The 27,999-nt window shown below is 36.2% G+C and overlaps 3 protein-coding genes across 7 annotated transcripts; 2 read left to right on the plus strand and 1 right to left on the minus strand.

Annotated features, from left to right (window-relative positions):
- The first annotated feature begins 888 nt into the window (after window positions 1-888).
- On the plus strand, window positions 889-9,059 carry LOC113720388 (protein HIRA). Of its 5 annotated transcripts, none has more exons than XM_072076012.1 (12): window positions 889-1,393; window positions 1,487-1,727; window positions 2,584-2,859; window positions 3,123-3,374; window positions 3,472-3,869; window positions 4,011-5,016; window positions 5,582-5,792; window positions 5,946-6,186; window positions 6,566-6,688; window positions 7,356-7,470; window positions 7,545-7,618; window positions 8,142-9,059. In XM_072076012.1, exons 2-12 carry the CDS (start codon window positions 1,620-1,622, stop codon window positions 8,146-8,148), a joined length of 2,811 nt encoding a protein of 936 aa, XP_071932113.1. In that variant the 5' UTR covers window positions 889-1,393; window positions 1,487-1,619; the 3' UTR covers window positions 8,149-9,059. The 5 variants fall into 5 exon arrangements, with proteins under 5 accessions (XP_071932113.1, XP_027101073.1, XP_071932107.1 ...); XM_072076006.1 differs by having other exon boundaries at window positions 1,184-1,381; window positions 8,142-8,350; XM_027245272.2 differs by lacking the exon at window positions 7,545-7,618 and having other exon boundaries at window positions 1,008-1,393.
- A 7,173-nt stretch (window positions 9,060-16,232) lies between these two features.
- Window positions 16,233-23,118, plus strand: LOC113720381 (alcohol-forming fatty acyl-CoA reductase). Its single transcript, XM_027245257.2, has 10 exons — window positions 16,233-16,395; window positions 16,521-16,624; window positions 17,466-17,668; window positions 17,737-17,837; window positions 19,195-19,387; window positions 20,571-20,732; window positions 20,890-20,971; window positions 22,112-22,381; window positions 22,491-22,618; window positions 22,721-23,118. Exons 1-10 carry the CDS (start codon window positions 16,317-16,319, stop codon window positions 22,869-22,871), a joined length of 1,473 nt encoding a protein of 490 aa, XP_027101058.1. The 5' UTR covers window positions 16,233-16,316; the 3' UTR covers window positions 22,872-23,118.
- A 299-nt stretch (window positions 23,119-23,417) lies between these two features.
- LOC113720379 (proteinaceous RNase P 2) lies at window positions 23,418-27,992 on the minus strand. The gene is made up of 7 exons (XM_027245256.2): window positions 27,294-27,992; window positions 26,084-26,476; window positions 25,331-25,432; window positions 25,053-25,225; window positions 24,805-24,925; window positions 24,165-24,233; window positions 23,418-23,929 (listed from the first exon to the last, which is right to left on the minus strand). The coding sequence occupies exons 1-7, from the start codon at window positions 27,825-27,827 to the stop codon at window positions 23,672-23,674; spliced, it is 1,650 nt and encodes a 549-aa protein (XP_027101057.2). The 5' UTR covers window positions 27,828-27,992; the 3' UTR covers window positions 23,418-23,671.
- Between the last annotated feature and the right edge of the window lie 7 nt (window positions 27,993-27,999).

Raw genomic sequence — 27,999 nt, forward strand, 5'->3', positions numbered from 1 at the left:
AATAATGAAGAAAATAGTGGCGTGTTACCAAGATAGTTACTTGCCCTTTTCAACTCCTTTAGGGTTACGGGACCACAATGATAAATTCCCTCATGACTTGAATTTGCCAAACAATTGTATTAGATTCAACAAAAGTGTTGCAGAATATATCTTGGCTCAGTTAATAAAAACAGCTAATACAAGTTGATTCAATTGGTAAGAACGGATCACTTTCTCACGGAAGATTATGTATTCAAATTCTGCTGCCAATATGAGACTATGTTAGTGGACAATTTTCAAAATCCCCCGTAAGTGACCTATAATTCCGGAAACATATTTTGGCCGTGGCGGTAATAAAAACTGAACACATTCAAATATTTCTTACAAAAACAAGGGATAATTTTTTTAACAAAAAATCGTGTATTCAAATTTTACTACTCACGCGAGTGTTGGTTGTGTTGACGAGTAATCCGTAACATGCCGCAAACAACTCAAGACATGTTTTGGCTTGAAGTAAGAGATTCATTTTATATGAAGTCCTGTATATGTGCAACTAGAGACCCTAGCGTTAGAATTTAGAAACAACTATCAGTGTGACCCTTTCGGACTTCACAATCTGGTTCGCCTTCTGGTAAAGTACGGTACCAACCCAACCAACATTGCACGCGACTAACAATGAGCAGTGTTACCCAACTCTCTCACTTTTCCCCCCCTCTTTAAGGCTTCATGTGATTAAAAAAAAAAAAATACTGATATAAGTCACTATTCAGTCCAAGAATATTATTGAATCACCAATCTCTTCGGTTCAATTATTCAATTAAAACCCCAAACAGTCCTTGTTAACCCCTCCACCTCACAGTTAAGCACCATGACATTAATCAAAGTACCTAACAAAAAGCCATTTGTACCAAAATGACCATATCAGAATTCCTAGCAAAAGATGCACATTCCACCAGCCCAGTACCCGATAACCAAGTGACACAAATTCTGGTCCTAATAAACCACTTCAGATTCCTTTCTTGGGTCCTATGTCCAGTTTTTTGTATTTTCTGCCTTTTGCAATCCTTTAAGCACCAAAATTTAGTGGTGTTGGAAAGCAGAATATTTTATCTAAACTGGACCTCACCGGTCATCCATCACATTTAGCCGTTAAAAAATCAGGAAATCATCCATCAAAAAACCTCCTAAATTAAGGCTTCTTTCTGACACAGCCCGAAAAAAGAAATCTTAAACCTTCTCAACTGAAAAAACTTCAACTCCACTCACCTTCTAAACCGCGCTACATTCGCTAGGGTTCTCCTAAAACAGTCCATATTAGAAATTTAGAATGTTCCTCTTTGGGAATTATTTGGGCTTTTTCTATTTACCTTAATTCTGGGTCTTTCTGGGTTTCTTTTGCTGGGTAAAATTCTGGGTTCGTGATTTTCTTTCCTTTTTTACCCCCCAAATCCGAAATAGGGTTTTTTTTTTTTTACCCACTTTTGATTTTCTGTGAATTTTTCCGCAGGTAAGTTTGGAAGAAAGGCATGAACTTTGACACTTCTGAGCATTGGTTTTGAGGCTTTACAGCAAAACAAAGAAAAAAGACCTGATTTGCGTGTCAGCTCGTGGGGTTTTAGAAGCAAGGAGAACTAAAGAAGATGATTGCAGAAAAACCCAATTGGGTTAAACATGAGGGAATGCAGATTTTCTCCATTGATGTTCAGCCTGGTGGGCTTAGGTTCGCCACTGGGGGTGGTGATCACAAGGTTTTCTTTTCCTTTCCTTTTCTGGTCCTTCCAATATATTTATGAACTTGTTTTACATTCTCTTAGTTTAAGCTCTGTTTTGACAGCCTTGTATTTTTGAAACTAAAGGAAAAGTTGAAAACTTTGAAGAATGTGACTTACAGGGAACACGCTCTAAAATTCTTCTCGCAGTTGAAATTATCTTCTTGTATATAGCGAGTAAGAGCCTTGTTGAATTTCTGTTATCTTGCACTTCTGGAGATGGGATTCCTCTGTTCTTTGGGATTTGAAGTTGCATATGCTTAAAAGCAGTTGTCTTTAGCGTCATGTAGCTAGTATAATGCTGCATTTGGTAGCTTCTTCCTTGGCTGATTAAAACTTCTTTTTTCAAAAAGTTTTAGAAGTGATACAAGTGGCTTCAATTTTGATATATAACTGTATTGTTTTGCTGTCAAATTGGCTTCACAGTTTACCAAAATATATATTTCCTGATACAACAAAGCATTACAGAGAAAGTGGTTTGCTTTCTTGTTTCTGTGTCATGGTAGATGCTCCTCTTTTCCCTTTTGTAGGTTGTAAGATGATATTCTTCCAATTTGGATCTCTCCTTTAGGTTCACTTTGCAATTACGTGAACCGTAATATGTCTAAATTTAAAATAGGTTCAGTAGATTTTATATTTTATATATATATATATATATTATATATATATATATATATATATATATATATATATATATATATAAGATAATAAAATATAAAATTGGAATAAGAGGCATCATCTGTGTGCCCAGGTGTTAACACATTTATGTTATTCCATTGCTGTTGTACTCCTTCATCTACTTTTGTGGAGCTAATAGTCCGGAATATGCTTGCAGGTTCGTATTTGGAACATGAAATCGGTTGGAAGGGACTTGGATACTGATGCATCAATACCAAAATTGCTTGCAACTATTCGTGATCATTTTGGGTCAGTTAACTGTGTCAGGTGGGCAAAGCATGGTCGATATGTTGCATCAGGTTCTGATGACCAGGTGATACTAATTCATGAGCGGAAACCTGGTTCAGGAACTACTGAATTTGGTAGTGGAGAACCACCAGACATCGAGAACTGGAAAGTTGCCATCACTTTGAGGGGACACACAGCAGATGTGGTAAGAGGGAGATAGATTTATTAGAGTTATTTTTTTGCATTGACAACTTTTATGTATTCTAGGCACCAGTTCTGACATATTGACTTACCTTAACTGCTTTGGTTGAATGAGCGAAAGAATAGTACATTTTTGGAGGTTAATAAGATGCCTCAGCTTAATGAATATTTTCAATCATGTCTGATTTTGAACATGACATCTGTACTTGCCATTGTTCCCCCGTACTCTCTAACCAATGACTTGCTTTTTTTCCCTGCTTGAAGTAGGTAGATCTTAATTGGTCTCCAGATGACTCGACGTTGGCTAGTGGGAGTCTGGATAACACTATTCATATTTGGGATATGAGTAATGGCATCTGTACTGCTGTTCTTAGGGGTCACTCTAGTCTGGTCAAAGGAGTTGCTTGGGATCCCATTGGTTCCTTTATAGCAAGTCAATCTGATGATAAAACGGTCATTATATGGCGAACAAGCGACTGGAGCCTTGCTCATAGAACTGATGGTCATTGGGCCAAATCTGTATGTTTAAATGATCTATGACTGATTTATACTGTGTGTGTGTGTATTTGATTGTGCATATTTAAATGGCATTCTTTTCCTTTCTTGTTCCTTTCAGCTTGGATCCACTTTTTTTAGGAGGCTTGGGTGGTCACCGTGTGGCCACTTTATTACCACCACTCACGGTTTCCAAAAGCCAAGACATTCTGCACCCGTTTTAGAGAGAGGGGAATGGTCTGCTACTTTTGACTTCTTAGGTCACAATGCTCCAGTCATTGTGGTAAAATTTAATCATTCAATGTTCAAAAGGAACTCATCAAATGGTCAGGATTTGAAATCTGGATCTCTCGGTTGGACAAATGGTTCTGCCAAGACTGGAGGAAAAGATTCTCAGCCTTACAACGTTATTGCAATAGGAAGTCAAGACCGGACCATAACTGTGTGGACAACAGCAAGTCCTCGTCCTCTCTTTGTCGCAAAGCATTTCTTTTCTCAAAGTGTTGTAGATTTGTCATGGTATGTTAAGTTTCTTCGGGCAATGAGTCGTTGTCCTATAAATACCATTGGTTTTGTTGATTCCAACTGCTTGAATTTTTTGTCCTCCTTAGTTCTGCCAACTGGTTGCTTTCCAAGTTTTAACTTTCCTTCTGGATGCAGGAGTCCCGATGGATATTCTCTGTTTGCTTGTTCATTGGATGGAACAGTGGCTACTTTTCACTTTGACCCGAATGAACTTGGGCACAGGCTTAGTGATGCTGAACTGGATGAGTTAAAGAGGAACCGTTATGGTGATGTCCGAGGTCGACAGGCAAACTTAGCAGAAAGTCCTGCTCAGCTACAGCTCGAAGCAGCTGCTGCAAAGCAAAACTCAAGCAAAAAGGTGACCTTGGATGGGTCACAGAAGCAGACTTCCATGAAACCTTCTGCTGATTTAGGGATTGCAACAAAAGTTGCTAAATCTCAAAACGAAGATGGACAGAAAATTGAGGGAGCTACAGGTGATGGATTAAACAAGTCTGCCTCCCGGATATCAAGTCCTGTAAAGCAAAGAGAGTACAGGCGCCCTGATGGTCGAAAGAGGATAATTCCTGAAGCAGTTGGAGTTCCTGTTCAGCAGGAGACTATATCTGGTAGCACTCACTCCCAACCCCTTGAGCTCGCTACATCATCAGGTCCAAGGAAGGATGAAAACGGTATATTACATGCAGATTCCGGCATTAGAGAAGCATCTGTGAGGAAAACAGTGGGTGGGAGCTCTGATATCAAGGAGCGATCCGGTGTCAATGCTAGAGCTGCTATTAGTGAAAGCCTGGTCATTGAAAAGTTTCCAGTGTCTGCAGATAAAGATGGAAGCATTAGTATTGAGCAGACGGGACTTGTCAAGCATCAAGATTCAGCGACTTCCGGAAACAATCTATCAATCAGGGTGTTCGATAAGAAAGCAGGGGAAGATACACTACCAGTTTGCTTGGAGGCCCATCCAAGGGAACATGCTATAAATGATATCCTAGGAACAGGAACTACAACAGTTATGAAAGACACAGAAATTGTTTGCACAAGGGGAGCTCAAACTCTCTGGTCTGATAGGATTTCTGGAAAAGTGACTGTTTTAGCTGGAAATGCCAATTTTTGGGCTGTGGGTTGTGAAGATGGATCTCTGCAGGTGAGTTAAAAACTTTATCCGATTTTTTGTTTTTTTGTCTCAGTTTTGATGAACTAAAATGTCTTTGAGAATGCAAAATGTTATTTGATATTTAGGGTTCTATGCAAACTATTTTCTTTCTCTTGCTATTTTGCTCTGCTCTTTGGTTTTAGTTTTGGTTGTGTTCATGTACAGCAGTTACTTTCTCTTCCAGATTTGTTCTTGAAGGAATATTTTGGCCACTCTTTCTATGGTTTTTAACCGATTAGCTGCATGTTCCCCTTATTTTTACTTCTAAATGATAAAAAGTTCACTCCGTGGGTGAGGCTATCCATGCCTGTTAGTTGTGATGTTTTGTGCCAGTGTTTTTTTATATTTAGCAATATTTGCCTCGGACAAGTCAATGGTCGCAACTACAAGAATTTGGAATCAGCTTACCATATAAAAGCCTGCGTTTAATTTAAGCTATCTCAGGCATTAGCATATAAGGTTTTTTTCTGGTTCCTTTATGTTTTTATATTTTTTTCTTTTTGGGAAAGCCCTAAACTTTTTAATTCTTATTCTTTAACCGTGCACCTATGAGAAGATATACACAAAGTGTGGGAGACGGGCCATGCCAACAATGATGATGGGGTCTGCTGCAATATTTATTGATTGTGATGAGGCTTGGAAATTGTTGCTCGTCACAAGGAAGGGATCCTTGTATGTTTGGGATCTGTTCAATAGGAAATGTCTCCTTAACGATTCTTTGGCCTCACTAATTGCTTCAGATCCGAAGTCCAATAATAGAGATGCAGGTGAGAGGCAAATTATTGCATACTAGATTGCCTATTGAAATTTTGATGATGTATTTAATAATGTTTCATACTATTATACTACTACTTTGGTGTCTAATCTTGATACATATGTATGTATGACTAATGCAGTTTTCCCTTTCATTTTGGTTCCAGGAACAATAAAAGTGATATCTGCTAAATTGTCAAAATCTGGTTTTCCCCTCGTCGTTCTGGCTACTCGCCATGCTTATCTTTTTGATACTAGTCTAATGTGTTGGTTGAGAGTTGCTGATGATTGTTTTCCTGCATCAAACTTTGCAAGCTCCTGGAATTTAGGTTCTGTTCATGGTGGCGAGCTGGCTGCCTTGCAGGTGGATGTTAGGAAGTTTCTGGCTAGAAAGCCAGGATGGAGCAGGTATTATGCATTTCTTTGAGTACGAATTTTGCAAAAGGAGCCTTAGATGTATGTGTAATTCTACTTATCTTCAAATTGATTGTCATGGCATGGCCAGTTATGTCAATGGCCATTTGTCATAACAATCATGTATGTCATGTCATTTCTGCTCCCAAACATGGACAAAAGGTTTATTGTCTGCTGAGTTTTTACATTTAATACTAATTTATACCTAGCTTCTGATATCTAGCTAGACAAAATGAATGACTCAAATACCACTATATCTATAGCAATTACCTCTGATGCACCTCACACAGTCATGCAAGGTAAACTGATCCATGGCTTTTTCTTCAAAATTTCCATATCTGGTTTAACTTTTGCTGTTGCTATGCTGGTACAGAGTGACCGATGACGGAGTGCAGACACGTGCTCATCTGGAAACTCAACTGGCTTCAGCACTATCATTGAAGTCCTCAAATGAGTATCGCCAATGTCTTTTGTCCTACATCCGGTTCCTAGCAAGGTCTGTTGTCGTCAATTGCTTGTATATTTTATGGGTCAAAGATTAGTCAATTTCTTGTTATGTAAAGCTAGGTGATCCTCTCACTGCAGCACTGAGCTGATTATGTGCCTTGTCAAATGAATTTGATAGTGATTTATCTTGCATTTTAAATCAGGTAGAATATGGTTGTTGGACATGAGAAAAAATTATTTTCAAAGATTAGTCAATTAGATAAAGTTATTCTCATGCAATTGCATCTGACTATGGTAGTTGGATGTAAGATAAGTTCTGCTCATGATATGTTATCTAGTTCTATTAGCTACAACCTCTTTGCTGCTCAGGCATTACTGGTTGCATAGGGTTGGCAGTAGTTTTTGTGAAGAGACTGATCCACAGGTCAACTTAAATTGAAGTGAAATGTAGCATTTAAATGATTGAGCTATTCTCTTTAGGGGAGTCTCCTGCATGAATTAAGAGGATGTTCAATCCCAGTAAAGTTGCTTCTCTTTGAGATATGCTACTAAGCTTGATACTGCCTTGGTGGTGGAAACAGAAATCTCTCTTATCCTTTTTTATGATCGAGTTCTTTTGTTTAAACTTCAATTTTGTTATGTTATTGATTTTATTTGGGTTGGTTATTCCAATGTTTTCGGTGGAGAATCTGCTCATTATGTTGTTTAAAATGCAGAGAAGCTGATGAATCCCGTTTACGTGAGGTTTGTGAGAGCTTTCTTGGACCACCGATCGGAATGGACGAAGCTAAATCCCCTGACGTGAAACCTTTGTGGGACCCTTGTATACTTGTAAGCTTCTCTTTAACTGTATTTTCTAATACCTGTATGTGTTGCTTACCCAACAACAAGCATGTGCATTGCAGGAGAGTGGTATGCGTGTCTATGTGGACATATGCATGGGTATTTCAACGTTCCTATGCATGTCAGCATTTGAATGGTATTCCTACTTCCTTTGTCCACAAGGAGGTTATACTGCAACATTTACTTCTTGCAGAATACATGTTATGTTGACTTTCTTGACATTAGTGTTGTTCAAGTCAATGGTGTATCAGTTCACTATTATTTCAAGAATATAACATGGTCTGAACATTTTCGCTTGTTTCGAGATTGATATTCATACTGAATAAACATTATTTTACTGCATTCACATTGAGTGTAAGATGTTCAAATTAAAGGTAATGCCCCTTTGACATGATGTTTCTGACTGTATCAATAGGGATATTTAAGTTAGTTTGCTTTTGTAAAATTCATCACAGAAATTATGGTTTGGTATAATATACATTTACTCATGGATAGTATATTATTATCCTTGTGTACACAAATTAATGTAAAAGGTGAACTTGACAAATTTTATTGACAGTAACACTATCTTTGTTTCTCCGCATTGTAATTTTTCTCATCATATTCCTAAGAATTTGTCTTTTGAGGCTTTGATCTGAAAGTTACCTGGATTGTTACAGGGAATGAAAAAGCACAAGCTCCTTAGAGAAGATATTCTGCCAGCCATGGCATCCAATAGAAAGGTTCAGCGGTTGCTCAATGAGTTCATGGATCTTTTATCTGAGTATGAGATAAGTGAGACAAACTTGGAAGAGAAAAACGCCGCACCATCAACGTCCCAGCCAGCAACAGATAAAGTGAACTCTGACATGCCTATAACTGAGCAAAATGACTGTGCTCAACCTGTAGCTACTCCAACTACCTCATCTTTCCCGGTTTCTGTTCAGAATGATTCTGCCTTGCAAACAGCAGAACAAACTGATTCTTTATCCCAAGTTAGAGATGGTATGGACGTGGACTCACAATCAACAGATATAGCTGAACCTTTACTGCCAGCGACGGATCAAATGAACCTTGATGCTGTTGTGTTAGAAAGTCCTGCTCCAGCTTCGCCAGCAAAAGACGAGGGTTCTTGAAGCTGCTTTCATGATGCTAATTATTTCTAATGTTGACTTTAGTTTTGCTGGTCAGAGAAGTTATCTGCCTTTGCTCACTCAAAAGGCCCTGTTCAGCTTCTTGCTTGACACATGATTATGCCCTCAGCATCTTGCCTGATCCCCAGCAGGCATTCTTCTTGCCTGTAAAGAATATGTGCATTAGGTAGCTACAGCTTTTAGTCATAACAACCTCCAAATTTGGTGATTGGATCTCTGCTCACTAGCTTTTCCATTAAGAGCTGTGTTTGAAGGAAATCTAGCAGATGTACCAAATCTCTTTTGATTGATTTCTTCTGCCTTGGTAATGTATGTATAGTAGATATGCCTGCTAAGAAGAAAGTCCATAGTGACGCTTGCTGTAGTTTTTGTTCTCTTATAGGATACATAATTAATCCTGTAATTTTTGTATTTGTGGGCATTTGCATAGGAGATAGCTTCTTATTTTTGGTTGTTCCCTCTCTCTCTCTCTCTCTTCTTTTTGGATCAACGTTGGAAAATGAGATAATGTTAGTAACCTGAACTTGTGGCTTTCAGTTTGGTAACGCTAATTAATTGGCATGGTAGACATTACAAGTCTAACTTGAACTTGATATGGTTGATCCTTGCTCCCTTCCTCCTGTCAGAATCTCCTTTTCCCCATCTCTGATGTATAATTTATATCTTGCTGGTTTTCTTTTAAATTTGAGAATTCGCATACCATCATGTGGTTGGTTTCGTAGTAACAAGTCTAGTTCAGACTGGTAGAAGCGTTTGGAAAAAGCTTTTTCGTACCTTCCCCAACTATATCCGGTAATTGGGCGAGTTAATGTTAGGTTTTTATTTAAATGGGTTACATCCAATCCATCTAATTTTAGGTTGAGTTAATTTTGGGTTGGGTTGGGTTATATTGGATTATCTCAAACTCATTATCCAAATATGATCCAATATATTAAATAATATATTTTGATACATAAACTCTCTCAAATATATTTTTACATACAAAAAAAAAAAAAAAAATTCACACACATAAATACATTTTTACGCAGATAGATATATTGTTACACACTAAAACACTTACTTTTTAAGTTCTTTTGAAATACATTATTTTTACACGTACATACACACTAATATACTTTCACAAATACACACATATACTAACTGTTTAAACTATTTGGACCCATTCACACTTTAAAGAAAGTTATAAACTGAAATTTTGATCCAAAAAATAAACACAAAAGAATCATGCATGATAACATATCTAAGCCGTTGTAAAATAGAGAAATTAGAAATTAGAAACAAACACAAAGTGAATCATGTTGCATCCTAAAAGATAACTTCCGAATTTGCAAATTGAGAAATTGTGTTAGCTAACATTGCCTCCTGCCACTGCACCTAAACGTATGGTAACCATTTTCAATAAAGTAACTCATTAGACTAGAGTTTTCCAATTTTCAGTTCCTTGGGTACATATGTATTGCAGGTGTGTTGATGAAAACTTAGGATATAAAGTACTTAGTACTACAACAAAACTTGGATCACGAAAACTGTGTAATGCATGGTCAGCAAGCAGCCATGTAATAAGCTCTAATAATTTTTTGTTGCACGGGAAAATTTGCTGTCAAATCTGGGCAGTAGGCCATTTCCCAGCCTCCCCTTATGCTCTGCGCCTCTGCCCTTGCTATAAGAAGTGTTCTCGAAGCTACAACGGATGCCACCTTTACGGCTGGCCATCAGCCGTTGCACAAACTAGAGAAGACAACATTATGAGAACAAGTTTTACATCTCTGTCAAATGGAAGTGGAAGTTGGGTAATAGGTACCCAACATAAATATCCAATCCATCCAAAATATATTTGGATTTTTATTACCCAATCCAAAATTAACCCAACAACCAAATTATCCAATCCAATCTCTGAAATTAGTGGGTGGATTGGATGGATTATTGGGTTTTGGACATAATTACCAGGTCTACTCCCAACTCTCATTAATGGTCATTGGGCTTCACCTAGAAGTTTTTTTGCCACAGACGAAATGTTTGAAAAGAACAATCACCTCCCTAATAGTTTGTTTGGATAGTTAACTTATTTCAAATAATATTTCACTTGCATCATAAACACATTTTTCAATTCACCTTTTTATATTCTCAATCACCTTTTTATCTCACATACATCACATCACAAAAATTACTACAGTAATTATTCTAAATAATATTTCAAATAATACCCTATCCAAACAAACCTACAGAGGCCAATGCTGCCTCAGATTAGGTTTCACCTCCCACCCCCTACACCGCCCAACCACAAAAAACAAAGGCATAGGAGCAAAAGGGTGGAAGGCTATTTAGAGGAATACCAATTATATATTGAAGTTATAGGTTAATATATTGAAACCTTACTTTTTCTTTTTTTTTTTTTTTGTCTCTGCGATTTATGAATTAAATTTTGGTCGCTTTCACCATCTTAACCTGCAATTTGAGAGAGGGACCAACACGAGGGCCTGGAGATGTTTGTAATCATCCAACTTTAGCTCCCTCCTCCTTTTGCTTCTTCATGAAGGTGAGAAGGTGAAGAAGCATCTGGAACCAACTTTTCAACTTTACTCTTTTACTTGCCTTTGTATCGTTTTCATCCTCCATTTGGACTTTTGTTCATTTTCTCTGTTGCTTGCCTTCTTGAATATGAAAGATCTCCAATTGTGAGGCCAAAGGTAGAACTTTTAGCACAAGAAGAATTGACAAATCACCTATTGAATGCCATGAAACCAAATAAAAGTATCTAAGTTCCTTTCACAATATTCTGTCATGCTTCTTGATTACAACTGAACGTGATTTTGGCTCTTTTCAATTGATTAACTTGACTTTAATCATAAGAATACGTCTTTATCCATAAGATCTGTTTTCCTGCCACCTATATATTAGGTATAAAGTTGTATCTATTGATGTACATAATCTGCATGAACACCATAGCGGTGGGACACCATATCATTGCTTTGATACAACCATACCATATTATTGTACTAGTAATTTGACATATTCATCTATTAGTTTGTTAGAAATCTTGTCAGAGTTTTCTTTATGATATTTACACTCGATTTTTTTACGAAACTGTAAAACTTCTAACTCAATCTGGCAGACTTTGTAAGTTAACATCTGCTAGAAGTTACACTTCAATATCTCCTAGTGTAAAACTGTCTAACTCTTGGTATACAATATTGCATAATTACAATGCATCATCTCCTTTCACTTCTAGACATTGAAGATATTGTATTTTAACTTTGCCCAAAAACTTCATATTGCCTAAGGTATAGGAAATGTTACTGAAATCCAAGGCAAGAGGATTGATGTCGATTCTGCTTTTGTCTGTCTTGTCTTTTATAAAGCAAATCCTTTGCCTATATTCTGTGCCCTTTGAAAAGGTGGTCCTAGTCATTTTTAGTCACTCTGATAAGTTTTATATATCTAGAGGCTGTCTTATTTGCTCCTGCTGTGAAGGATTAAATCGATTATCATACGCTTCAAAGTTGCACTCTCTTTGATGCATTAAGGATTTGTATCACAGAAATCAAAACTTATACTCCAAATTCTAAGAATGCAAATCTAAGTTCTCCACATATCCTAATTGTTTAGATGGTAATCATATCAATGACATGACTTGTGGAAAAGAAATTGAAACATCTTTCTTTTTCTTTCTTTTGGCCTCCCTTTTGGAGCTTGAAAATATAATGTGATTACTAGGGCTTGTCGGTGTTAGCAGTACTAAACTCCACGTGCACTCACTTGCAAAAGAGTAAACCATATGGTGAAACCTTATGGTGATGATGCAGATTTGATTGCAAGTTTTGGACATCTCATTGCTCGATCATAAATTTTATCTACTCTTTCAACGTATCCTATACAATTGTTGCCAATATCTAGTAAAACATATAGATTCTAAAGTGCAGGAATTTTGTTGTACTAAAGTAAGTGCAATGATATGAAACTTTACTACTTACTTCTGTTGGACATGACTGATAATTAACCCACTTCTAAGAACATGGTTTGCAAGTGAAAATGAAGCATGATTAGGAAGAGGAAGTGAGAAAAGTAAGAAGATAGAAATCAAGTTTGTACTATACGTTTATATCTGCCCAATGCTACAATGTTTTTCTTTTCTTTTCTTTTTGGGACAGACAGTTAGCTTCAGAAAGCCAAAAAAATAAAAAGAAGGGCCAAAGAACCATTTTCCAGTTTTGGAAAGCTTGGGCTGTTTTAATCGAGCCTGGTTGATGCTCAGCTCAATTTGATCGAATAAAGCTATGAAAATTTAGATATTAATAGTCTTCGTCTGGTTGTCATGACACTAGTTTTATCTTTAATAATGCCAACCCTATGTTCAGGCTAATTCAGGAGCAATTCAAGATTCCAAAGCATCAGGGGATTATACAAAATTTTTTTGACTCAAATTTTCTTCTAATTGTCATGATGATGACCCTATGCATGCACTCTAGGTAGTAAGCTATATAACATGTAATCCACTGCAATTAAAATATTATGCTTCTTGACTGTCAAGATGATCTAAGCATCAATACAAGAAAGATTTTTTGAGCAAAAAAAAAAAGAAAAAAACTCTGACCTGAAAGTGCAGAGTTCTTTTTCTAAAAGAAAAGAAAGTGTTGAGCTGCCACTAATAATAGTTGTATATATCTTTGTAGATTGAGTAGTTGCGTTCTACTAAATATTATTCATCATCCGATGGGCGTACGAGTAGAAATGCTGGTTTGAGTTGTTGAGAAACATATCACAAATTTAGTCAAATGTGGAACTCTCAATTTTCACACCATAACTATGGATCTAGTATATTAATTAGATCATATTAAATTAGACACATGCAGGTCAAATTTAACTTCTCAATCAATTGTCATGTAATTGTGATGTTGTGAAGTGGGATGGTATCTCTATTGAGGCAAATCAGAACTAGAAAAAATGTACGATGCCTTTCTGCATCAAGGGCGTGCATAAAGCTCCAATGCATACCACAAATGGTGTAAAGGCACCTTTTGGATCAACAGCATTCATGAATCCTGATGCTAGCTCCTGCAGCACCAAATTTGGTAATTAAGAAAGTTTATAAGAAAAAAATGTTACTTTAACGCTGGAATTTCAAAGTAGAAGGTTCATGATGTATCTTTTCCATATTCTTTGTTTTGGGTTAAATTTTAACATTCTACACCTACACTTACTCCTATACTACGAGGAAAGGAACAAATCCAACATTTTACATCTGCACCTACTCTTATACTACGAGGGAAGGAGAAGCAAGAAAATCCTACCTACACCTACTCGTATATCATGGTTAAGGAGCAGATCCAATGAAATCATTGGGTAAGAGATTAAAGTACCTCTAAATATGAGAAGTGAGGAAATCCTCGTATTTAATTCTGATAACAGGATTTGATCCCTTAGGTAACACTCTTAAGAGTTTCTTTTAAAGGATTTGCGAAGCCATGAAATCTTGGCTTTTTTTTTTTTTCACAATGTATCATTTGCATATTCTATAGGTTCAGATATTAGTTGATATGGTTCATGCATAAAGCTTAATCATGACTACTCTCAACGAGTAAAGTAATTATTGAACGTAAGAAATTAAATGATGGTCGATCGAAGCTTCCTCTTTTGGCAAAACAAAACTTTAATTTAGCTTCAATGTCACTGTATAGTCTTCGAAGTAGGTTGAAAGTTCATGCATGAAAGTTGGTTTAGGTGCCGTATCTGCAATACTTGCAGTGCAATAAACCATTAGATTCAACCACGTATAGGGCTATTTTTTTTTTTTTAAATTTTTTGGGTGAGAAAGTTGAAATGTTTGAGCTTCTTTATTATTAGTACTTTTTTTCCCCATCCTTTGAGCTGTCATTAAAGATCGCCACGTACTTGCCTACCTATAGAACTTCAGGCATTTATCTGTTGGTGGCACGAGGATCAAAAACTCCAGGAATTTATGGTGGTTGGTAGTCGCTAATCCGTAAAGCTCCAAACAGCGTTCAGACGAATATATGGCAATCCATATTGTAGTCAGAATTTACAAGTCAAAACTGATCTGCAAATTTATTACTAAGACATGATAGTACACAAGAAATAGAGCTTTGTTATTTTCAGAATTGATCGTTCTTTGGTAATGTGTGCCTAAAAAGAAGATATTGTACAGGTCTCTAATTCCATTCCATTACCTCCTTGGCCAGTCGATTAATGTAGCTGGCTTTCTCCCATGGAGGAAAAAAAAAAGAAGCAATGGGTAACTCACTAAACATATATAGAAAGAAAAAAGAAATAGTTAGAAAACCAGCTTACTAGATCTTTTCTTTCTCTCAATTGCCAACCTGTTTTTGCCTTGGGGTCAGATTCTTGCCTTTTGATGGAGCATTTTGATTTCAGTCAAGAAAAAGGTTTCTAATTTTTGTTGGATTATGCATGATTAATTTCAACTATTTTTTTTTTTGTTAGTAAACATTTAAAAACGGGACAAATAGGAAAAATTAATGGACAATAAAAATGTTACATTAAGCCACTCATCGCCATTTAGTTACTGGAACACGAACTAGTGCTAAAATAGGATCCCTGCTATTTCATCCACATAACTGTTCAAAAATAATGCATATTGCACATGTTCAAATAGCAAGAGGAGTGGAAAACCAAGTTAAAGGAGACCATTCAATGAATTATGCGACACAGAACAGTGGTCGGATTAATGTGAAGTACAGGTTTGTGATAATTATAATTTCACTATTTGTGGGTTAGTGATTTTTTGATTTTTTTTTTTGAAACAGTGATTCGTTGATCTTAATACTCCCACTATTATGGGTTTAATTCTTATAAGCTCATCAAAAAAGGAAAATTAACCGCCTATTTAAGTTTTCTTGCCAACCATGCCCTCGAACCATTTACCTGCATAAACCAAATTGACCTACAAAAATTATATTACTGTATGATAAATAGCAAATCCCACAAATGTGTGAGGACAACATTGTCATAATAGGATTGATCAAGGTTAAATTGGTGATGCATGGACAAGTCCATTTCCATTGTACACTGACATCCATTGTACATTGACATCCTAGATGAGTTTTAGGGCCAATATTAAATATGTCCTACAACTCATGTAGGTCAATGCATGCAAATATACATACAGCACTTGCCCCAAGAAATAGTCTGCTTCACTAAAATGATGACTTAAAATAGGAAGCCATGAATTTGACATTATACTAATTTGCAATTTCATGTTGCTATGTTTGTAGGAATTAGGTTACACCCACTCGACCAAACATTTTTTAGCTAACCATACCTCCAAAGTATACTATTTTGACACATATGTAATATGACCTACAAAATCTAGCATTTTTAGGTGACCTCACACCAAGCAAAAGCGCAAGACAATTAGGTTACCATATGTTTTTTTTTTAATACATTTTATAATAGTAGTAAACTGTAAACTATCAGACCAAATTATCAACTGTACTTTCATGTGTCAATCTACCGAAAGAAATCTTCCGACAGTTTGCGTGCACTCAATCGATTGTACCATTTTGAGGTCCCTAGTCCTCATTCCACAGCTATATCAGACGCTTTCAATCCTTTGATTGTCTTAGGGAAAAAAAAATTTCCCCAGCTAGCTAGTTCCACTTGAACTCTTCTGTTATTTAAGTCTATTCAGTCTTCCTTAGACTTCCTTACATTTACGAATTTGCTATGGAGTTGGGCAACATTGTGCAGTTTCTCGAGAACAGGGCCATTCTTGTGACTGGTGCAACCGGTTTCCTTGCAAAAAGTAAATCCTCTCTGGTTTGTGTATGCTTTAGAGTGTGTGTCTGTGTGTATGCGTGTAGGGGAGAGGGGGTGGGGAATGGTGATCTTTTGGACATTGAGATTGATGTTGTTTCATTTTGGACGCAGTTTTCACTGAGAAAATACTCAGAGTTCAACCAAATGTGAAGAAGCTCTATCTTCTCCTAAGAGCTGCAGACAGCAAATCAGCCTTGCAGCGTTTCAACAGTGAGGTACACAAAAAAAAAGCTTCCTAATCAGTGTCCCACTTTGGTTTTGTTCTTCTTGAATGATGCAAAAAACAAAAAAATTTATTGCTCTTAAAGCTGATGAACACCCGCATTAGGCATTTGAATGCCTTGTCTTTTTTATGGTACTGAACCATAGATGAACTCCTAAATGCTGATAAAGGGGTTTCATATCTTCCCTTCGAGTTGCATATTGCACTATTTCTTTTACTAAAAAAATTTATTATGGAAAGCAACTGATCCGTATATCCAGTCTATGTTTGCTAATTGATGTTAGTATCTTACCTAGAAAACCTACTTTTCTGTTTGATACAGCATTTTTTTTTTTTTTGTTTTCTTGCTGAAAGATTAGGTGATAAGATTATTTTCAGTTTTACTCTATCTATTAGCTTAAGCAGAAAATTTACATTCTTTTTTGAGTTAATCTTGATTGGAGTTGGTTTAAAATGCAGCAAATGTTCTTTTCCAGCTGTGAGATAGTATATATTATTGCTGAGACCACTAGTATCAATATAACCTAAGATTTTTACTCTAGTTTTAATCGCTATACGTACTATACACTTACATGTATCATAATGAACATGTGAGATAAAGTGGTACAAATGTACAAAGAAATGCTCCAAAATATCTGGTAAGTAATACACTATAATAATTGGCATCCAAGATGCATGAGAGTGAGAATATATATAGCGACTATATATATGAACTGCAAACAGTACTTTTCTTCTTGATCATCTCAAATTTGTGTCTAAATTAGGGCATTGCTCTATTTTTTTTTAAAGCTAATTTCAGAAACTTCTGGCTTTTGTCTACTTTTTTTGTTTAGATAATAGCAAAGGACTTGTTCAGGGTTCTGAAGGAGAAATGTGGTACAGATCTGAATACCCTTATTGCACAAAAGATTACAGTTGTGGCTGGTGATATCACCAGTGATAATTTGGGAGTAAAGGACTTGAATTTGGTTGAAGAGATGTGGAGAGAAGTAGATGTTGTTGTTAACCTAGCTGCAACAACCAACTTTGATGAAAGGTAAATTCTACCAGTTATTCTTGCCATAAATATAAGTTTAATAAGTATACTGATCAATTCTTTGGTAGATATGATGTATCCCTGGGAATTAATACAATGGGAGCTAAGCATGTATTGAACTTTGCAAAGAGATGTGCCAAATTGAAGGTTCTTCTCCATGTATCAACTGGTAAGAAGTGATTAGTTTGTTAATTATATAGCATTGACCAGATTAATTTTAATATATAGCTGACCGTTCACCTACATTACATTCGACCTTTAGTAAAATAAAATAAAATAAAATAAAAAAAGCTTTCCTTAGTTAATCATCACATTTGAGTATGTGAGACAACCTTTTCTGAGGCAGGATTTTTGTTTATTTATTTTTAGCTATTCTAAGTGGCAAAGGTCTTTATCCATCCCTAAAAGTAGAGTCTATCAATAAATGTACTTCACATATATAGAAGTTGACTTCTGACCCAAAAATAAATAAATAAATAAATAAATGTACTTCGATTCCCAAGGAATTTTGACTGAAAACAGAAACCAAACAAGACTACATGTGTCATGCCCAGAAGGTACAATTCTATTTACAAAGTGGACTATTAATTGTAGCTTTTATGAAGAGGCAATGGACAAAATAATAAAGGGTTGATTCCACTTTGCACCCTTTAATTATATCGAAAATTTCATTTTGGTCCCTAAATTTTAAAGTGAGACATATTGAATTCCTAAAATATGAATATGTCCTATCTAAGTAAAAACATATCCTACTTTAGTCCTTACAGTATAAAAACTATCCCACTTAAGTATAAATTGTTTCATTTTAATCCTTATGATGTAAAATTTGTTCCACTATAATCCTTAGGAATAAAATCGGTCTAACTTAAATATAAAATCTATCTCACTTTTATCAACGATTTTATTTAAATGAAATAAATTTTATACTTTAGAAATTAAAGAGTTTCAACTTGAAGTTCTGAAACCAAAATAAAAATTCAAACATAGTTGAAAGATACTAAGTGAAATTAACCCTGTCAAATCAATAGGAAATGGATGCCTCCTTTTTTCATCCTACATAACTCTCTCTCTCTCAACCCCTTGGTTTTGGTGTGAATAAAAAATCTAACTCCCAAAAGTAGGTACTAAGGAAATAAACACATACTCTACTACATTAGCACGTATAATTTCAAAAGCGTTAAAATGTACTTAATACTCAGGAGAACCTCCCGAAATCTGCATGGTATTCATCGTGCGAGTATCCAATTATCAATGTCCCTTCTTGAAGTTCATACATCGACTTCTTCCTTTATATTGACTTCTCTCCATCAACTTCAATTTGTCATAAACGATCTTAGATCATCATAGCAACCCAAATTGAAATCAGGGACAAATTTTGTCTTCGTATTTATTTTTGTTACCTCACTATGAAGGAAGAAAAAAATATTGGACCCAACAAAAATCGAATTGCATTGATGAAGAACCTATTTACTAGTTTCTTAAGTAACATGTTCGTAATGAAGTCAAATTATGACTGCCCTTTTCAGCTTATGTATCTGGTGAAAAAGAGGGACTGATGTTGGAGACCCCCTATAACATGGGAGAGACCCTGAACGGGACATCTGGGCTAGACGTTGAAGTAGAGAAGAAATTTTTGGAAGAAAAGTTGAAAGAGCTCCGAGCTGAGAACAATTCTGAACAGTCTATTACATTAGCCATGAAGGATCTTGGAATTCAAAGGTTTGTTTATTCTCTCCATTTTTCTCTTTTGAGTAGCTGATACAAATTCTAAGTGACCATCGACATATCTTATGAACGAAACTGTATTTTCTTGCTGTTCAGTAATTATTATCTGTACGAAAATGTATTTTCTTTCTGTTTAGCAATTACTGTATATTAATTGATTTTTTTGATAATTGCATATTAATTATTATCTATATGACCATCAACATATCTTAAGCATTATCTGTTTAGTAATTCATGCTCAAAAATTGTCTGGTGTTATGTTGTGGTGTAATTGATTTAGAGTAGTTTCACATCTATGTTAGTTAGGCACATTATTGAAGATAGCTTGATATTGAGTTCTCCTTTATCTACCTCATGCACTCTGTAGATGATTGGATTTGACCATTGGAGAATCATATTAACTGTTGGTATGCATTTTACTTTATTTTTTTTCTTGTGGATAAGTTTGTGTATAAGAAAATCACCTAGCTGAGAATTTCGTGCTTAATTTTCGATTTGTTATTTTTTCTTTCTTTCGTTTTCCTTATTGCAGGTTCTAAGGTAATACTATTTTTTTAGATCCCTGATATGATAATTAAGAACATATAATCCTTTTCATGCAAACGCAACTAGAAACATGACTTTGCGGAACCACCAAATTTAAGGACTAGCAGATATTAGTTCAACGAGCACCTTTGTTATAGGCACAAGAGTTAGCAGCCACTGACCAGCCACAACCAACTCCTTTTTTATTTTTTATTTTTGGTTTGACAAAAAAAAAAAACCCGCAGTCGTTACTTGAGAGTGCGAACTGGGTAAATCCCATCCTGTGCAGTAACCTACTTATCATATATACGTAAACCACCTTGTCATATCAAACAACTGATTTTGAACACTTGACAGCAAATCTAACTTCCAAAATAGCAATTCATGTTACCAAAATATTGTTAAACATGATTACCAAAACTTCATTTTCAAGATTTTCATCTCTTAGAAATATTCCACATCCAAGAAAAGTTCATGTGCTATACTTGCCTCATTTGGAAACTACTAATCAGGTTTTTTACCTTTGTCCGCAAAATTGCCATTATCTATTGGAACCCCCCCCCCCCAAAACAAAAAAAAAAAAAGAATCATCATTCTGCATTTTAATTGCAACTTGATTTCTCATAATTTTCTTGTCTAAAAAATTTTATAGAGCAAGAAAATTTGGATGGCCAAACACCTACGTATTTACCAAGGCAATGGGAGAGATGCTACTTGGCCATCTGAAAGGAAATACCCCTCTTGTCATTGTTCGACCTACAATCATTACCAGTACTTTTAAAGAGCCGTTCCCTGGTTGGGTCGAAGGTGTCAGGTAATATTTTATAACTAAGTCCGTTTCTTCTTCAATTTTTTTTTTTTTAAATTTCCCACTGTTTGACAAGGCCAATTTCTTATCATTATTATTATTATTTTTTTGAATCTTTGGTAGTTCATCAATATATTTGTCTTACGAATTATTGCAACTTCAGGACAATTGATAGCCTCGCCGTTGGATATGCTAAAGGGAGAATAACTTGCTTCCTAGGCGACCCCAGGACCATAGTAGACGCGGTAAGTCCTCATTTCTGATTCCATGATTAGAGACTCTTATCAGCTTCCTTTGGATATTCAGGCAGAAATCTTGAAAATTTTGTCTAAGTGATCAACACTTGGTTGCTCAATAATATAAATATCTTTAGCTCTTGCATGAAAGCACAAGGTCAAGAGTTGAGAGTTTCTTATCACAGCTCAAATATTTTTGCAATTCATCAGTGCTACTAGGGGTGGATCTTAGAAATTGACCTGATCTTTGATAAACACTCACTTTGTAAAAGTTACAGACATATACGAAATTCATGCAAATGGTTGTTTTGAATCGTTTTGGTCTTTCACAAATTGGTTAAGATTGTTTACAAGTTACAGGGTAAAAATATTTAAAATATAAGAATAAAGAAATAAAATAACTTTCAAGTCATGTACCATTCCTATTATCCCTTTTAAAAGGACAAACTCTACTTTGTGCCCCCGAATTTCTATCAATTTTTTACTTTGCTTCTTAAATTTTAATTTTGGACACTTTAGATGCTAAACTCTCAATTTTGAATATTTTAGACCCTCAACTTTCAAATTTGTCCCATTTAAATGTAATAAATGACAACTTTTGCAAAATTAATGGGATAGAGAACCCGAAAAATCAATGATAATGTGTCAAAAGTAATCAAAAGGTACCAATACATCATAGCAGAAATAGAACAAGACATTATCATTAATTTGGAACATCTTTTATCTCGTTAATTTTCCTACCAATACTAGTAATTGAGACCATATAAATTAATGATAATGTGCTAAAAATTGTCAATAAATCTAAGCATTTTCCAGTTAGAACAAAACAGTATATTGTCATTAATTTTTATCACCCTTTTTCTCGTTAATTTTACGAATATAGTCGTTGATTGGACTTAAGTAGGACAAATTTAAGAGTTTAGGGTACAAAGTATCTAAAATTAAGAGTTTGAGAGTATACAGTGTCCAAAATTGAAGTATACTGTGAAAAGTGAGGAGTACAATTTTAATGATAGCAAAGTGGAGTTGCGTTTGTGGGCAAGTGAATGAGAATTGCATACATCGTTTGTGGGCAAGTAAATGAGATTTACGTTTGTACTTGAGCACGAATACACAATTTCTATGTGAAAAGATGGCATTAATGTGCAGATCCCAGCTGACATGGTGGTGAATGCTATGATGGTGGCTATGATGGCTCATGCAAATCAACCCAGTGAAATGACCATTTATCAAGTAGGATCTTCTTTATCAAACCCTCTTCACTACTCCAGTCTTCAAAACTATGGCCTCAATTACTTCTCCAAGCATCCATGGATTGACAAAGCCGGGAACCCCGTAAAAGTTGGGAAAATCACAGTTCTCAGAACCATGTCAAGCTTCCGCAGATACTTGGCAATTCGTTATTTGCTTCCACTAAAGGTCCGTCTATTCTTTCTCCAAGTCTTCTTTTTTCCCGTTTCAAATCTTAGTTTCTTTTTTTTTTTTTGGGAAAACTTTTGAATTATGATAAACCATACAATTAATTCAGGGATTACAAATCGTGAATGTTGCACTTTGCCAATATTTTGGAGGCTTGTACCATGATCTTCATCGAAAAATCAAGTTCGTAAACCGTATGATTGAACTCTATGGACCTTACTTGTTCTTTAAGGGAATGTAAGTATGAGAGTATTTGATCAATTTGAGGTCCTTTGCAAGAGTGGATGTATCAAAAAATATGCATGCATCCATCTTAACACGTTCTTCCTTTGTGCACAGTTATGATGACTTGAACACAGAAAAACTGCGTCGTGCTGCAAGAGAGTGCGATCCTGAGAATCTGTTCTACTTTGATCCCAAAAGTATTAACTGGGAAGATTATTTCATGAACACCCACATTCCTGGAGTGGTGAAATACGTATTCAAGTGATCGAGTTCCATTTGATTATTATTTGTTGAAGGCAGCTTCACATTCAAGAATCAAAAGTGTTTTATATTTTTATCCTTTTGGATAACGCATAAAGGCATTGTTTAAGATTGGTATATTTGTTGAAATCCATGTATTCCGGCCACTTATGTAGACGTATGTAATATGTTTTCTTTGTTCTCAATCAGTTTTAGATTTACCTCAACACTCAGTTTATACATACTACAGAGATTATGAGTCAAAATCCCAACAGATGCTTGTTAACATGTCCCAACAGATTTTCCGGGGAAAAAAAACAAAAAAAAGCCGACGAATTTAGACATTCTAAACCAACTCCACAATAAGCAAACAGTAAGCCAACTCTGTGATCATGATTCTTTCCCGGATACTGCAACATTTTATGGAATGAGACAGAAAGATGACCATCACAAGCACAAAGCAGCCCAACCACTGAACAAATGGGAGGCAAAATTGGAAGCAAGCTGGACAGTTCAGCAAACTTCCTATTACCAAAACCATGCAGTTTCAAGCTATAGATGCAAGGGCAAATGGAACCTGAATCTCCCATTTCTCTAATATAAGCTCGTAGGAAAATTCACACGACAAAAGGGCTACATTGTCAGAACTAGTACAAATCTTGCTCTGCTTGATGAGCGGCTATAACCATGGACCAAGGTTATGATAAAATAATTAGATTGAAATGCGCAAGGCTCTTCCTCTAAAGTATGGTTATTTTCGTGAGACTTGCTGCCCTTGTAATATTCAGGAGCCTGAAGGGATCATCTGGTTGAACCAAACGCAATTCAAACTTCAGGGCTGGATGAAGACCTCTCTTTCCTTTTACCAGTTATAGATGTCAATTTGTCATCAGAATGTCCAACAGAGTTATTTCTGTTAGCCAGTGTTTCCAATTTGTTTGAGTTTGACAGTTGATTATCATCATTCAAACTACTGGCCAAGGCATCACAGGAGCCTGATCTCGTGATGCAAAGCCAAGTTCTCAAAGATTCATCAATAGTTTCACCAGCCACAGGCACATGCCATGATCCTTTCTCTGACTCCTGAAACATATATTTTTCTGATGAATATCCCAAACAACAACACACAAAGACTACCATAAACTTTTACGTAAAGCAACAATGAATTACCCATGGCAAAGTTAGAAAGTAAACAAAGTGCGAAGTAGAACAAAAGGATGAGAGAGGTGGCTCCTTGCAGAACAAAGTGCAAACAAAAATATCCATTTCTTGGAAAGAGAAAATATGAAACGAAAGCCAATTATAAAGCTAGAAATACCTGGATGACAAGGGAATATGTTGGCGGCATCAGAAGCTTTAGATTTCCTTTCACAAATGTATACTTGACCTGCAATATGGGTAGTGCAACAGATCAATTGCGAAAACCAAGAGGAAAGGTATAATCACAAGCACCAGACTAGCTCTGATTTTATTTAACTCAAAGATTATGAAATCTGCACTAAAGCTAATAAGTTTGTTGCACAATTGCATTAATTCACTTTCATCATTGAAGGAAAACATTTTCTGCTTCAAGGAAAATTTAGCAGCTTGAACTACCCGAGGTAGGGGAAAGATACGGTCTCAACTTCTTAATCTCCTGCATAAAATCTTGAACACAAAATGCATGCTTTTCGAGTCAAAGACCTTTTCCTTTTCCACTGTTCTTTTTTACTTTTCATTTGATTTCACATGCACGCAACACGGGGAGTTGGGGTTCGTGGTAGAACGTAATTGTAGAAAGAGATATTCTAACTTCCTCAACTTTAGAGATTCAACAAATGCAATTAACTGTCAAGAAAAGTTTTGGCTTTCACGAAAAACTTGCTACTCCTTAATGTTCATACCCAAGCTTGCCGTGGACTTTCAAATGATATGTAGATACAAGGAAGGGATAAAATAGAGGAACCAAACATGTCTACCTGATGTCTTTCTTTCCATCTAAGGAAAAAGCTGTTGCCTAGAAGCTCAAATGTGTGATCTCTCATTTCATCATTTGTAACAAGCAGACACTTAAGCTTCACAGCAGCATATAGCCAATACCTATAATACCAATAAAGACGAACTACCAAATGAATGTGATGCATGAAGATTCCTGCCTGCTTCAGATGATCTAAATATGGTGCCACTAACAACAGAATTATTAAATTTTTAAGTACATATCACCAACCAATCATCATTTGATCCATATGGCGTTCCATAAAGCAGCCCCTGATCAATCCAATCCTGCAGCAAGTCTCTATTGGAAGCTTTCTCCAAGAGTTGCCTAATGCGTTTCTTGTGCAAGATAATGAGCGGCCATTTCTTGCTCCTGCTATACAGTTCCCTAACAACAGCATCAAGCTGCTCTATTGCAATTTCATAGACAATACAAAAATTAGACATGGAATATCGGGCACGCAAAACCAAAGATGATTAAGAAGGCAAAAATTATCAAAGTTTTACAACCTGGGGAATACTGAATCCACCCTCTGCAAAATTCTGTTGATAAAGCCCCACATTTGCTCCATCCACTATAGCTTCATAATCAGAGCATTCTTCTATCCAGTCCTTTATCATTTCAGAAGCAGAAAGGAGTCAAAAAGACTTGGAGAAGTATCAAATGCAGAAACCGCACACAAACACACAGACACATATAGATATGCACACAGATATTGATATATATCTACACGCACACACACATATAGATATGCAAATAGATACATATAAACACACAAACACACACACATCTTATTACAAATTTACAGATAGCTGAAGAACGAAACCAATTTTAACACTACGGCATTCACCCATGTTCTCTTGCTGGTTACCCAGTGAACATATATCATTTTAGGAATTGTGCAAATGATTAAAGTCATTCCTATCCATTTTAGAGCACAAAGAGAAGGATTTAAATTTTCCCAGTAGCAAAATAAATATTTTACAGTCAAAACTTTTAGCTACAGGAAAGAATAAATAAAGCCAAATTTCCTTTTGTTGTTATCTCTGTGATTTGCTTTTCAAATCATCATATAAATAAACAAGTAAACAAAAACCAGAGTGGTGTGCCACACTGCCACTATATCAACTTCTCCTCTTGTATAAATTTCCAATATGAAGAATTTTCGGCAAAAAGATATAAGACCTCAAGTCTCAATTATCAATTTCAAGTGTTCAAAGCAAATACTTAATTGATAGAACAACTACTTGCACCTTGCTCACCTGAAATTCCTTGAAATTGGACTGAACTTCCCTTTCCATTGCCAACGAAGCCACTGACTGTGCAAAACGCTCAGTCTCTGTTGTATCAATATCAACACAAGTTAACTGCTCCCCACAAGTGCAACACCTCCCATCTGAAGCAACATTGGATCTATGCACAACCCACTTTCCCTTCCCGAGCCATCCAAGTCCATGCCACCCATCTCCATTCCTCACCTTCACTTGATTCACGTGATCCACATTCTGGATTTCCAAACCCACGTCAGATGCAACTTCCCCACAAAACCAACTCTCTAAAATATTCGCAGTTGACTCATTGACTTCTCTAACTGATGCTCTTAGCTTATGCAAGTACTCGTAAACTTTATCTCCTTTCCCCTTCTCAACATTTACCTTCAGGCAAAAGCAGTAACATATAAGAAAGAGTAATTCTCTTTGTTCAAAAGATACTAGCAATGGCCTTCTACTAGAAACTTCCGTGGAACAAATAAGGCAAGCCAATGTAAAAGATTAAAAAAAAATGGATGCTAGAAACATCTTTATATCTCAGCTGCTGATAAATAATTCAAAGTTCAGTGCCATGCCATCAAATTGTGTAAAATTTGATGTCCCTCAATTTTACAACAATTTAGATGCTAGAAGCTCTGATTAGTAACAAGTTGCAGATCAAACAAAATGGTACAAGAATTTTTTTGAAGTGTTACTGCTTATAAAGCTTTCTTCATGGTTACAAAATCAGAGTGATGATATCAATGATGAAAGGCACCATATATAACTTAAATCAATGACCTTTCCAGTCCCTCCAATCCAAAATTACTAGCTAGAATCATACTTAGGATACTTCATGGTTTCTAGTGGCAGATGAATGTACAAGCAATAATATATTACGTTCAACAATATGGCAAAATCCAGCGCATCCAAGTTATTAAGAAGAATAAGAGCTTTTTGATCAAATAAAGCCGACATTCTTTATTTTATGTATGATGACTAATATCTACGAAAACACTATCCAAAACTGAAAACTTCAGTACAACTATCTTCTGAAACCAGACCATTTTTGGAACTAAAAACATGAACTACCTCAAAAGTTGTCGATCCAATAACTACAGAACGTTAACCTGATCAATACCAACAATAATGTAAATGCCCCCTCACAAAGAATAAGCTCAATTAAGACAATGTAAGTATCAAGCACCCCAAAAGATACTACCTTTAACAATGCAGAGAGCTCGGGTTCTTCGAGGCGCAATCCCAGAGAGCCCATGTGCTCCTCAACTTCAGAAGCCTTATCAGCCATCCCATTTCTGCAAAAACACAACAAAGCAGGCGCATAAGTCCTCAACTTCCCCTGATTTCCCACACTTCTGGCGAGCTCGAAAGCCGCATCACCATCAGCTTTGGCAGCTGCCAGCCTGGCCACGGCGGTGACGGTGGCCTCACTGGGGCTAATGTGATTGGCAATCATATGATGGTAAACCCGGAACCCAAATTCGATTGCGGAGGATTTCGTTGATGGATGGTCGGAGTTTACTGAGTTTGAGCAGATATAGAGAAGTGAATTGTAGTGGTGGTGGGTCAGGTGGATTTCTGAACCGGTGGTGGGGACGGAGTCGAAGAGGGAGATGGCGGTGGAGAGGTCCTTGTTTTTGGAACAATGGTCGAGGTTTAGCCGGAATTGGATTTCTGGGGTAAGGTTTTTCCTCTTTTTGTTCCTCATGTTGGTGGCGGTGTTGCTGGTGTTCATGGCGACTGCGGTAGCGGTTTTGCCCTGAAATTTGTTGACTTAAATGTCAAAGTAATAGTAGCATTACCTTGCAGTCAATTGTAAACACTCCCAACATTCTATCGGGCTATTTTTAATGAATGAATAACTGCAGAAACCTCCAGTGAAAGTCGCCGGATCTCTCCTAAGGTAT

This window comes from Coffea arabica, chromosome 1c, assembly GCF_036785885.1.
Source record: "Coffea arabica cultivar ET-39 chromosome 1c, Coffea Arabica ET-39 HiFi, whole genome shotgun sequence".
Classification (NCBI taxonomy): domain Eukaryota; kingdom Viridiplantae; phylum Streptophyta; class Magnoliopsida; order Gentianales; family Rubiaceae; genus Coffea; species Coffea arabica.